Source organism: Eucalyptus grandis, chromosome 1 (assembly GCF_016545825.1).
Source record: "Eucalyptus grandis isolate ANBG69807.140 chromosome 1, ASM1654582v1, whole genome shotgun sequence".
NCBI classification, from domain to species: Eukaryota; Viridiplantae; Streptophyta; class Magnoliopsida; order Myrtales; family Myrtaceae; genus Eucalyptus; species Eucalyptus grandis.
The window spans coordinates 2599463-2611326 of NC_052612.1; the positions used below are offsets into that span (position 1 = coordinate 2599463).

The 11864-nt window shown below is 36.9% G+C and overlaps 1 protein-coding gene across 1 annotated transcript; it reads left to right on the forward strand.

Annotated features, from left to right (window-relative positions):
* Window positions 1–2790: 2790 nt before the first annotated feature.
* Window positions 2791–9312, forward strand: LOC104431796. The gene is made up of 7 exons (XM_039308661.1): window positions 2791–3129; window positions 4599–4670; window positions 4758–4825; window positions 6193–6340; window positions 6429–6512; window positions 7182–7271; window positions 8763–9312. The coding sequence occupies exons 1-7, from the start codon at window positions 2860–2862 to the stop codon at window positions 8766–8768; spliced, it is 738 nt and encodes a 245-aa protein (XP_039164595.1). The 5' UTR covers window positions 2791–2859; the 3' UTR covers window positions 8769–9312.
* The last annotated feature ends 2552 nt before the right edge of the window (window positions 9313–11864 follow it).

The following is an 11864-nucleotide window of genomic DNA, read 5'->3' on the forward strand; positions in this document are numbered from 1 at the left end:
CTCGAGGGATAATACTCGTTCTTAATCAACGTGAAAATTATCCAATAAGTCCTAAATTTATTGTACAATGGCTAATTAAATTCTAAGCTTTTCAATTTTGTCAATTTAATTATAAATCTCTTGACGACTTCTTGATTTAGGTATACAAATTTTGATGATTTATCAATTTAGTCATAAATTTTTAAAAGATTTGCTCATTTAATCATTTCGATCAATTTTGGCTGGAAAATTGCTAACGTAACAATCTAGTTAACTTAGACTGTCTTACGAGGCACGATTAATACTGACATGAATAATTTTTATAATCTTTTTTCCTTTTTTTATTTTCTTTTCTTTTTCCTCCGCTAACCTTAGGCGATAATTACCCTTATCGGCCTTAGGCAAGGAATACCTGTGCTTGGGCTGGCGAGGGTTGCCTAAGGCCAACGATAGTTGATGAAGGAAAAAAAGAAAAAAAGAAAGAGAAATGGAAAAAGTTGTCTACATCGACACCATCTCACTTAGGACAATCGACATTGACTATGCTGCTACCATATCAACGATTTCTGGTCAATGTTGGTTGGAAAAGCTAAATTGATAAATCGTCGAAAGGTTTAAAATTAAATCGACAAATTTAAAAAAAAAAAATTGAATTAAGTTAACACAACTAAAAATTTTATGAATAAATTAATAAGTTGTCAAAAGGTTTATGATAAAATTGACACAATTAAAATATTTAAGACTGAATTGGCTGTTATATATTAAATATATGACTTTTTTGACAATTTTCTCCTTTATCGATATATAAAGACCAAGGGGGACTGAGCTAAACGATCCAAACATACGGGATGTCGGGATGCCAAGAAATTTTCACAATATAAATAACATCCATCCTCTCTAACCCTTCGTGTTCGTGGAATGATCAATTGCCCACTCAGTTTAAAACGAACAAATTGCTCCCTCACGCCCAAAAAGAAACCTTTAAAAACAACATAAATTTTTCTAAATGGCGAAAAGAATATGCCTCAGAAAACACAATGATGTCCCTTCACGAGAGGTATAATCAAGTCGATCGTGCATCCGCATGTCATCAATGCAAGCATGCGAGAAACAAGAATGGCTTGCAAATGACGACACTAATGAAACGCCTTGCCTCTTCGCACGTAAGAACGTATTTTCTTCGTCTTGGTTATCATGGCAAAGAGCGGACACTACATTGGAAATTACTAGGAAAGAGACGTGGGGTTTCTCTACCTACGGAAACAAACTCTCCTTGATTTTGATGCTGTGGGTGTCTGTCCCATTTCTCGAGGTACCAAACAAGAGACAAGACCACGTTTTTCTTCCATATATAAATTCCTTGATTACCCAAAAGAACATAAATAAATAGGACATTGCTTCCTATTGGATGCCACTTTTTGATTCTCTATTACCTAAACCATTTGAGCGAGACCAGGAGATAGGCACCCCACCGGTTAGCCATAACATGGGATTTGTAGATGGCATAGAGACCATACACCTGATAAAATAAATAAACAAAATATAGTTTATTAAGGGAATATATATGAGTAGAAAATTAAGGAGATTTTGAAATTTTTTTGCGAGAATCTATGCGAGGAGGGTGGCGTTTTCTATTTTTAAGTTTTTTCTTTCATTCGTGTGTGGGGGGGTCGGCCATCATCTTAGATTATATCGGTTCTCAAGCTTCTTGTTTCCCTCCGACAATCACATGATTAAGGGAATTTATTAATAGGTAAGGCTAACTCAAATAATACGCCACAATTAATAGTTTACCGTTGTTGTTTAATTGTGTTGTTTATCATATAGAATTGGTTTTGCTTAGGCACATTGTTTCCTATTGGATGCTATCTTTTGATTCTCTACACCTAAACCATTCGAGTGAAGCCAAAACAAAGGCAACCCACCACTAGCCATAACATGGGAATTGTAGATGGCAGAGACCATACACTCGATAAAATAAATGGACAAAATATGGTTAATTAAGGGAAAATATATGAGTAGAAAATCAAGAAAAATTTCCGCATTTCTGCGAGAGTTAATGCTAGAAGGGTGGCATCTTCTCTTTAAGTATTTATTTATTTTATTTCATTTGGATGTGGTGGGTCAGCAATCATCTTAAATTATTGGTTCTTGAACTTCTTATCTCCCCCTATACTCACATAAATAAAGGACTATATTATTAGGTAAGGGACTCGATCCGATTACGCAATACATAACAAAAACAAAAAACATGAAAAACCCTAAATAATACGCCATGATTTGACATGCTTAACCTGTTTATCAACAAGAATTAACATTTTCTTGTCGTAATTTAACGTGTTGCTTATCGAATAGAATTGTGATTTTTCTCTTGCCAATACCAATCGACTTGAGAGCATCAATTTTGTGTTGTAGGAGCATCGCTTACATGCACCCGAGTTCACAGATGCATGGACGTGAAAAGAAACTATAATGCACTTGATCACTCCATTTATAAGATTCAATAAACTGAAATGTATCGGGAGCGACAGTTTTTAAACATAGTATTTAGAAAAATGTCTTAATAAGGGATATAGTATATCTGCTAGGTATATCTAATGAAAAAAAAAATATTTAGTTTTGACAGTATTAATTTCAAAATAGAGAACGAAATTCAAGTCCGAAGGCGGGGGCAGTTTGGACCATTCACAAAAAGGCGAAAGACAACGAGGGGCCCCATTTTAACCAGAAATACGTCACCGGAGAAGGCCCGTGCTCTGCCTTTTTAAAACGCACGCTCCCTGCTTCTTCCCTTCTTCTCCTTCCCCCTCCTCCCTCCTCTGTAGAGAGAGAAACTGCCATTGACTCGGCACCACCGTAGAGAGAGAGAGGGAGACGGAGATGGTGGACGACGTTACGGTGCGCGTGGACGGGGCCGCCGCGAAGCCGGCGGCGGATGGCGGCGCCGGAGGGGCGCCGGAGAGGGAGAAGCAAAGGCAGGCGATGGCGGGGGTGGTGGTCGTGGTCGTCGACGGAGGGGAAGGGTGCTCGACGGCGGCGGCGGCGAAGAAGAAGGCGAGGGAGAGAGCGGTGGTGGAGTGCAGGATATGCCAGGAGGAGGACGAAGTCCAGGCCATGGAGTCTCCTTGCGCCTGCAGTGGCACTCTCAAGGTCTCTCTCTCTCTCTCTCTCTCTCTCTCTCTCTCTCTCCGTGAGCTTGTTTCGTTTTCTTCTTTCCTTTCGGTGGTTCAAGTTGGGGCGTTGACATTCGCCAATTCTGTAAATTAGACGAAACCTGCCTCTCTCTCTTTCTCTCTGTCTGTGATCAAGGGTCTCGATTTTCAAACTCCCATGTGATCACTCTTCGTCGAAGAAGGTACAAGGGAAAACAAGTAGTCTGTTTTGTCCCCTTTGGAAAAGGTGGAGTTTCGTGGAACTTGCAATTTTTTTTTTTTTGTTTGGGGGGGAGCTGGTCTCAATCGCGTGACGGCTTTTAATTCAGTGGTTGTGTGCTGCAGTATTTTCTTTGCATTTACGACTTTGTTGGGGTTTGGTGTGCTGTTGCGTATTTACTCTGATTTCTCTTCGAGGGAAACTAACAGTTGAAAAGGTAAAGCACTTGTGTGTGTGTGTGTGTGAGTAAGAGAGAGAGAGAGAGAGAGAGAGAGAGAGAGAGAGAGAGAGAGGTCCTCTACATTTCCTATCACTGTCACTGCCTTTGGCTGACAGTCAGCATGTCAATGACAGAAAGAACTTGTTCTACGATGAATGAACGAAAGACTGAATATATATGGATGAGTAGGAGAGTGGGAGGAGACTTTCTGATACTAATATGGAGAATTCACGCTGGGCAGGGGACGGATTGGGGGAACAAAGGGTTTCACATGGCATTTTCTCTATATGCAAAACAGTTGATTCACAACTGGTATGGGCGTTCAGCTGCCAAGTTAAAACAAAGCGTCAGCGATACTGTGAATGCATACACATTAATTTTGACCAACGTTCTGAATGTTAATGTGAAGCTTTTTAAACAAGCATCGGTAAATGGCGGAATATTTAACCATGACTCTTTTGTAGTACCTAAGTGCCTCCCCATCTAGTTTGTGACTCACATGGATGGGTTAGTTAGCAATATTCCTATCTTCCTTATCTAAAACCCAATAAATCCATGAGTAAGAAAGGGGACGCGGCGATGTCCACAGTAAAGGAAGATTTTTGTTAGTTCAACATTGAGGAATGACTTGAGCATGGTAAAACAGAGGCATTTCGTGGTACGTGATGATGTATGGTAGTGACTGTCCAAAGATTCATGCCATGTGATTTTGGGGTTTATAATATGAAACAAGATACGTAGATGCATTAATTATTAGCATCATGCATTAGATTTTTAATGTACTCATGAAGAAGAGTGGTGGCAGCTACCTCTCACTTCATATATCCACAAGTACTGGGATAATCATTTCGTTATTCCTTGCCTGACTTCTCCTCAAGGAGTTGTACTTCTGTGCTTTAGTTGGTTGAGATTATGACCAAGTCATGCTTTGCTTTATCATTGATCCCTAAGTTGAAATCAGTAGGATCTGCTCTAAGCTTTGGAGTTTTGGATTGTCTGATGATATCAGCTCTCATCTTTCTTGTAGTTTGCCCACAGGAAGTGCATTCAAAGGTGGTGCAACAAAAAAGGTGACATTAACTGTGAGATTTGCAACCAGGTAGGACCGCATCTGAGCTTCTTTATCTAAATATGTATGTTGAATATGCAAATTCACATATAAAAGGTCTGGTTTTCCATGTGATAGGTTTTTTCTCCAAATTATTCTTTGCCACCTGCCACCATCAGTCCCGATCTTGTGGCCATTGATGTCAGGTAACTTTTAAGCTTCATAAAGAACATAAAATCTCTATATGGAGCATACTTTCTATGTTAGTTGGCCGCCAATGTCTAGAAATGCTTTATTTTAACAATCTACAATCAACATCTTCTATCGTCTTAGAGAAAGCAATTAATTGTTGGGAGACATGCTCTTTTGCATGTTTTAAGGATTTTACTTTCTTTTTATTTAGCTTTTGGTTTGAAACTTCTTATTTACTTCCATTGTTGGTTTTTTTGTTGATGTTTGAGGGAGATATTTAGCATGGTTATTGATGATCAAGAAAAATGCAATCTTTTCCTCATATCATTCCTCTAGTCTCCGCTGGTCTCATGATTGTTTCTCATTTCTTTTTTTTATCAATAATGGGTAAAGAAAACACAATCATAGTTACCTGATAGTTTTTGTTCTTACTCCAAAGCTCAATCAGCTTAGTGTATTCTCCCGTGGGGAAAACTTGGAAATGACTAAGGCATCAACAGCCACTAGTAATCCACTAGAATAGTAATCCACAAGAGTAACACTTTCTCTTGAGTATTCTCTTATCTACTCAATCTCTTTCTGTCTTTCAATGCATTTAGTTCTAAATATGGCAAAATCCCGTTATCTGATCCAAGTAGCTTTTATCTTCAACTTGTTTATCTGAAACTTTTTTTTATTTTAATTTTAATTTAAGGTCTCTTTCCAATAGCATCTAATTCCAAGCTACGTTATTCTTGGTAAGGTGTATTAGGAAGGGAAGAAGTTGCATTTGCTAGTGTAGGGTGTCCTTTCACATAACTATAGGCATTTTCCCCAGAAAGATTGATAAATCATTTGGTCTCCCAGTGGTCTATCATTTTTAAGTGTATGGCAGAGATATTCTTCTAGATGCTATTATTACTGTTGTTTGTGCTCTCACTAGGTTGTCTGATTTGGCAGATTCACACATTAATTCCTTCTTTTAATTCCACACTGTTAGCATGAAGTGAGATCCCAGGGTTGTACCCTACTCTTTTGCAAAATATTTGGATGCTATGATCGTGAGGGTGCTGGTTATTAAATGATCATAACTTCTTATTCTATCTATAAGCTCTCATGTTCCAAGTTGTCAAGTGAAAACTCACCTAGTTTCTCCATGCTTATGTCCAACCTTGTTTCATTTCACTGAATTACCAACCTGAAATATCAGCTGCAAAGTAGATATAGAAGCATGGCATCCTGCTTGTCTTAGCTGACAGTGCCTTGCCTTTGCTTGTCCCATCTCTGCATGCTAGGTCATAATGTTTAATTTTGGATATTACTGTCTGTCGCATCTATGATTCGCCACTGTGGCCTTGCTGAGCATTTGTAGCCTAAGATATTGTGTGCTTCTATTGATTAGGCGAGCATGGGGCCCACATATCAATCTTCGTGATTCTCATCTTATAGCACTAGCTGCTGCTGAAAGGCAATTTCTGCGATCGGACTACGAAGAGTATGCTGTTGAAAATAGTAGCAGCATTGCCTGCCTCCGATCTGTGGCTCTTGTTGTAAGTGACTGGAACTAGGACTTGGTGTTGGTAATCTTCATTGATTATTGCCTCTATCAGGAAGTAAACGTGGATCATTATTTGGCAGTTGTTGATAATTTTACTTCTGCGCCAAGCTCTCATGATTACGCGAGAAACTGGAATGGTGCAAGAATCATCAATGTTTTTTGATGTAAGTCTCCAATACCAATGATTCTTTAGAATGCACGGGTGTGCCTGTAACGTGAATATAGCAGTACAATTTACTTTTTCTTCAGAATAATTTTCTCAACAAATAGTGTACATGATTGGGGGAAAAATTTGTGTATGGGGGCAGCATCTGTATTTCAGACCATTGATATCCTTACATAAATTATTTTGCATTCCCCTTTCTGGCGTCATTACCTGAGTGAAGTTGCGGAGGTAATTGAATCGAGCAGTTGGCGGACTGTAATTACTTCCTACGATTTTGAAATGATAGATGTGTACCCTGCCTTCGATTATAGGTCCCTATTAAATTAAGGTATTTAGAATAGCACTTTAGGATTGAAAAATGGAACTTTTTGGGAACAAAAGGTGAGTTTTGCTATGGCAAGTTTTTGACTGTTTCCAATCTAAGATTGATTCTGTTTTGTTGAAGGCATTGCCACTTGCAAAAGAGTGCATGAGTATGTGCTGTGCTTTGGTGAGACAATTTGATTATGAAATTCCGGATATTAATCTAATAATTGTGATCATAGTTTGGTCAGCCTTTAGATCAATGAAAAGATGCGAACGTGCTGAGTGCATCGAACTTTTGAGTGATTAATCTCTTTTGACTAGTTTTGCAGCATGAAAACTAATAGTAATATTGGAAATTCAGTTTCAGGTTTCAGTTCTTCAGTTTGCTGGTTTTCTCTTGCCATGCTACGTAATGGCCAGATCTTGGTACATACAAAGCCGTAGGAGACAGGTACACCATTCTGTTTCACTTGACTGAATAATTAATTTGATGCTGAGAGCATTAGAGATGACTTTATGACAAACGAAAGATGTGGTTTCTTTATCTTATGTAGACTAGGAATTAAATAATGTTGCATCGCAACTGATCAGAAGAGTGTTGATAATACGTCGCAGGATTGCTCAAAGATTTTCATGTGTTGGGGTAAACAAAAGAAGGAAATAGGAAAGAGAAGATACATTTTTTGGTTAATTGCAAATTTCCCCAACCTGGTGTCTCTTGCAGTTGCAAAGAGCTTCCCATCCTTTATATCTTTGCAATTATTCCTTCAACCTATGGTTTTTTTTTTTTTTTTTTTTTGGGGGGGGTGCAAATAGGCCCTTGTCTTAAAATTTTCTAAAATACCTTCCTGACCTTCTGAAATGAAAGACTCCATTACGTTTGTGTTTTTGTCATATTTCCTGTCAGTGAGAAGGAAAGTGCCACAATCTTGAAAGTTAGAAATGTTATATAGAACTAATTTAAAGATCAAGATCTGCATTTAATATCTTTGAAGTCTTAAAAATGTAAAGTGACAAATACTTTTGGCAGCTGGAATTGATAATCATGGGATTATTTACCTTCTGTAATGCATTAATATGCTGTATTTTCGGAAAGTTTGAAATTTTGAAGCAAAATACCCAGTTTCGCAGTTAGGTCTATCTAAGAATCTTTTAGTAATTTATGTATTCAAAATGTAGAAAGGTGGCAACTCTGCATTCATCAAGCCAAAAAAAGGTAATTTACTTTTTAAGACAAAATAAAATATATATGAATGAACAATGATACAATCAATCTTCTACAAAACTGAAAACAAACGGAATTAAGGATTTTAATAATTTTTAGTGGAAAATGCACATGTTAACATGTTTTAAATGGCATTCTTTAAACTATCTGTCTTTTGTTATGTCAATTTAGGCAGAGGGAAAATACTGTTACATATGGTAGTGGGAGGTCTTTCCCTATCTCAAAGGTTAGGGGTGCTTGTCAAGATTTAGAGGGCAGGGGTTTTTGCTATATACCTCAAAGGTTGGGGGAATTCCCAATTAACCTTACATTTTGACAGATTATTAAACCTGATTCTTTGTGTCTTAATAATGAGATGTGTCCATGAAGATTTGATGACTTCTGTCTAAATTAGTTCAGTTTACTGCCACTTTTGGCTCCTTTTTTGCTGATGCTGGTTTGGTGAGGAAGATTGTTTTGCTTGAATCTTTGATTTTCTTAAGGTAATAAGGTACAAGCTGAGAACTATGGTAAAAGTCGCGGAATTTTGGGGTTGCGTTAACTCATTATTATGACTCATATAAAAGATCGTCAAGGAATCATTGTGGGAGTAGATGTGAAGTGAAATAATAGTTTGTATTTGTCTCAATATGTCAACCATCAGAAGATTTTCCTAATTTTGAGTTTCTTGCACCTAAGCTAATTCTGTTCCATTCTATTCTGATGTATTTCTTCCAGGTTTAAGTGACCTATATTGGCCAAATCATGGATAGCTGGTTGTCTATTGGTACCTGAAGAGGGCGTGCTGCTTATGGATCAGACTGTCTGGAGTAATTGATGTGGAGAACTGCATTTCAACTGAAGGTGTAGTTGTAGTCATTCCACTCTTACTCTGACCTTGGCCAAAAATAGAAGGAAACGAAAACCCTAAAAATGGAAGGCAAAAACTGCTACAAGTCAGAAATGACATGGAAAAGGAGAGAAATTGACTAATTAATGTAATGTGAGGGGAATATGAGAGACAAAATTGATGTAAATGTGTGTTGATGGTTCTTTTTTTTTTTTTTTTTTTTCTGTAAGTTCCAATTGATCACAAATCAACCGTTGTGGTTGTTCTGTAGTTAGGCTACTACGGCTAGTGATCTCAGTGTGGGCTCTGATATTTAGGAATGAAAAGTGTAAATAATTTCCATATCAATGAATTGCTCGAGTAGGCATTTCGCTTGCTGGGGCTTTATGAACTTTATGGACATGGAAAAACCTAGAGGTCCCTCCTTTTGTGGTCTAAGGTGTCCTAAAGAATGTTTGTCCTTTATTCTAAAGTGATTGGATGTCGTTTATTTAAAATGAAGTTGCGAACCCTCCTTTCCTCATGTCTCACTAATTAAATTTTGGTTTCTGAAGAATATTTACTCACTTTGGTAGATGGGAAGTGTGCTTATCTTTCCACGCATGCATAATTGTAGAAATTTTATCTAGTCCACTTTCCCGTAGGCGGTTTAAAAATCCAACCATATGCACCTGGATTTTGATTAAAATATTCTCTAAACTTTTAGCTAGTGTATATGGTTGAAGTGATACGGACCTAGTTTAGTGTCCGATAGGTAGGCGATACTGCCTATCATGAAGACTTACGAGTGTAAACTCATCTATGAAGTGTTCACTGTCTGTACGTGTGAGATAGGAGGATTTCGAGAAAATTTCAAGACTAGAGCAATTTCCTTTTTGTGTAGAATTTCACCAGAGAAGGGTCATGCAAGATAGGGGTGTTTTTCTTTTCACGGTAAACTCCTGTGTGATCCTCGAACCAGTAGGATCGGACCGGTCAGAATATTTGTAATTGCCAAGGCGAGTCCAAGTTTGCAGTAGATGATAAAATGGGCTAAACTAAGCCCAAAAGGAATCATGCTTATGTATAAAAATCCAATGTCCCTACTTTCAATGATTTAGAAAAGGGCTGCTTATCCTGTAAGATACGGATATCATAGAAGCACTCGGTGACTACTAGCTCGCAAACGTCAAGATTTGAAGCACCATTTGAGTTGGGACCACAATAACCATGGCCCAATTCACTTTTTTGGTCAAAGCCCAATTCTTCTTCCTCCTTTTTTTTTTGAAGTTGAGCCTCTTACTTCTCAATAGGATTTTGATTAGGCTGCTTTACACCAACTTGATCCATTCTTAATGGTGATGCAACAAGCGCTAGGCGCAATGTTTAGGAGTTTGTATTTGATGTCTATTAGTAATTATTAGTCATTTTTAAAATGTGTTCTCGATGAAAACTATTAACAAGTTGCAAATAATGACCGACTGTTTTTCATTTGCAGATTGTGTAACGTTATAGATCTATTGCATATTGAACCAAAATGGGTAGAATGGAAAAAAATCATTTACTTAAGCAAAAGAGCCATAACATAAGCTATCTCCCCAAATTATACTAAAAGCTTTTAAATTCGGTAGATAAATTGTGTACTTATTCATATCTTGAAATATTTGATATTGCAAAATATAAATCTTATTCATCTAATAAGTTTTGTCTATTCTTTCCAACTAAAATTTTGATTCAGGGAATAAATTATGTATATGCAACTTTTTCAATTCTAACATTAATAAGGATGATATCTAAAACTAATAAATATTTCAAAAGGATAATCGTTATATTTCTCAAACATTTTCCATGAGGAAAAATGTTGGAAGAGATCAATATTGGACTCTTCATGCACTTCGTTATTTGAAATTAGAACTCGATAAACAATTGTTACTCGTTAATATCATAATTGATAAGAAGTTTCTTTTACTTTTTAGCCCTTTTGAACTAACACAACGTAGGCCTCATGCAAATTCGTCCTCTAGCTGGCGGAATTACCAATTTACCCCTGAAGAGGTAAAGCTTTGCACTTAATTTCAGTTTAAGTGGATTAAGCAATTATTTTTGGAATAACTTAACGACCTATCACCATAGGTGTCTAATTGTGTAACCAACCTTAGAATTTCCAGTATTTGCAAATTAGGCCCAATAAATGGTGAAATTACAAGTTTGCCCTTAAAGTTTCAAAGCATTACTTAAATTGTCCGTATTAAGCAATTGCTTCTAACCATAAAATAACTTCTAATCATATTAAGATTTCTGATTTTGCAATAAGACCCTGTAATTTTCAGTATTTGCAAATACGTGCCCTAACTCTGTGGAATCATGGATTGCCCCTACAGTTCCAAAACTATACAATTAAGTCCAACTTTGTGGTTAATTCACTATCAATCATTCTAAGCTTTCTGATTCTGTAACTAGTCATCAGAATTTCCAGATTTTGTAAATTCATCCATAAACTTTGGGAAATTGCAAATTTGCTGCTAAAGTTTTGAAAGTAATTATTCTGAACCGATTGGGTTTCCTTTAATTAATCTAACTTAATGAATCCATAATTAACATTTTAAATCATAAAATCATTCTCAAATTTATAAAATTGTACTCAAACATATTAATTTTTTTTTTCCAAAATATCACTCTTAAATCAAGTCTGTTGACGATTTTAAAATTTAAACATTGATGGAGGCTGCCGTTAGTTAGCTAAAAGATTTGAAGGCCGAAGAGTGTCTTACTTGTCATTGGTAGGTCGACTCGCCATACAGATTGCTCATTGAATTTGCCTGGAGTCTACAAGGTGATGCCGTCAAGTTGGGGAACATTTCTTTCCATAAACATCTTTAATAATAATGTTTCTTGCTCGCCAAAAGAGAAAAAAGAGGGAAAAAGAAAAAGAGAAAAAAAGAAGTGACATTATCTCATTTTGAATTTGGAAATTAGTGTGTAGTTCTGGAATCTATGGTGAGCCATGGATG

What these genes read in the sequence shown, in the direction of transcription:
- LOC104431796 (XM_039308661.1), top strand. Translation starts at nt 2,860, where the DNA reads ATGGTGGACGACGTTACGGTGCGCGTGGACGGGGCCGCCGCGAAGCCG. An exon ending in ACTGTGAGATTTGCAACCAG is followed by an intron (nt 4,671 to 4,757) that starts GTAGGACCGCAT and finishes TCCATGTGATAG; the next exon opens with GTTTTTTCTCCAAATTATTC. An exon ending in AATCATCAATGTTTTTTGAT is followed by an intron (nt 6,513 to 7,181) that starts GTAAGTCTCCAA and finishes TTGGAAATTCAG; the next exon opens with TTTCAGGTTTCAGTTCTTCA.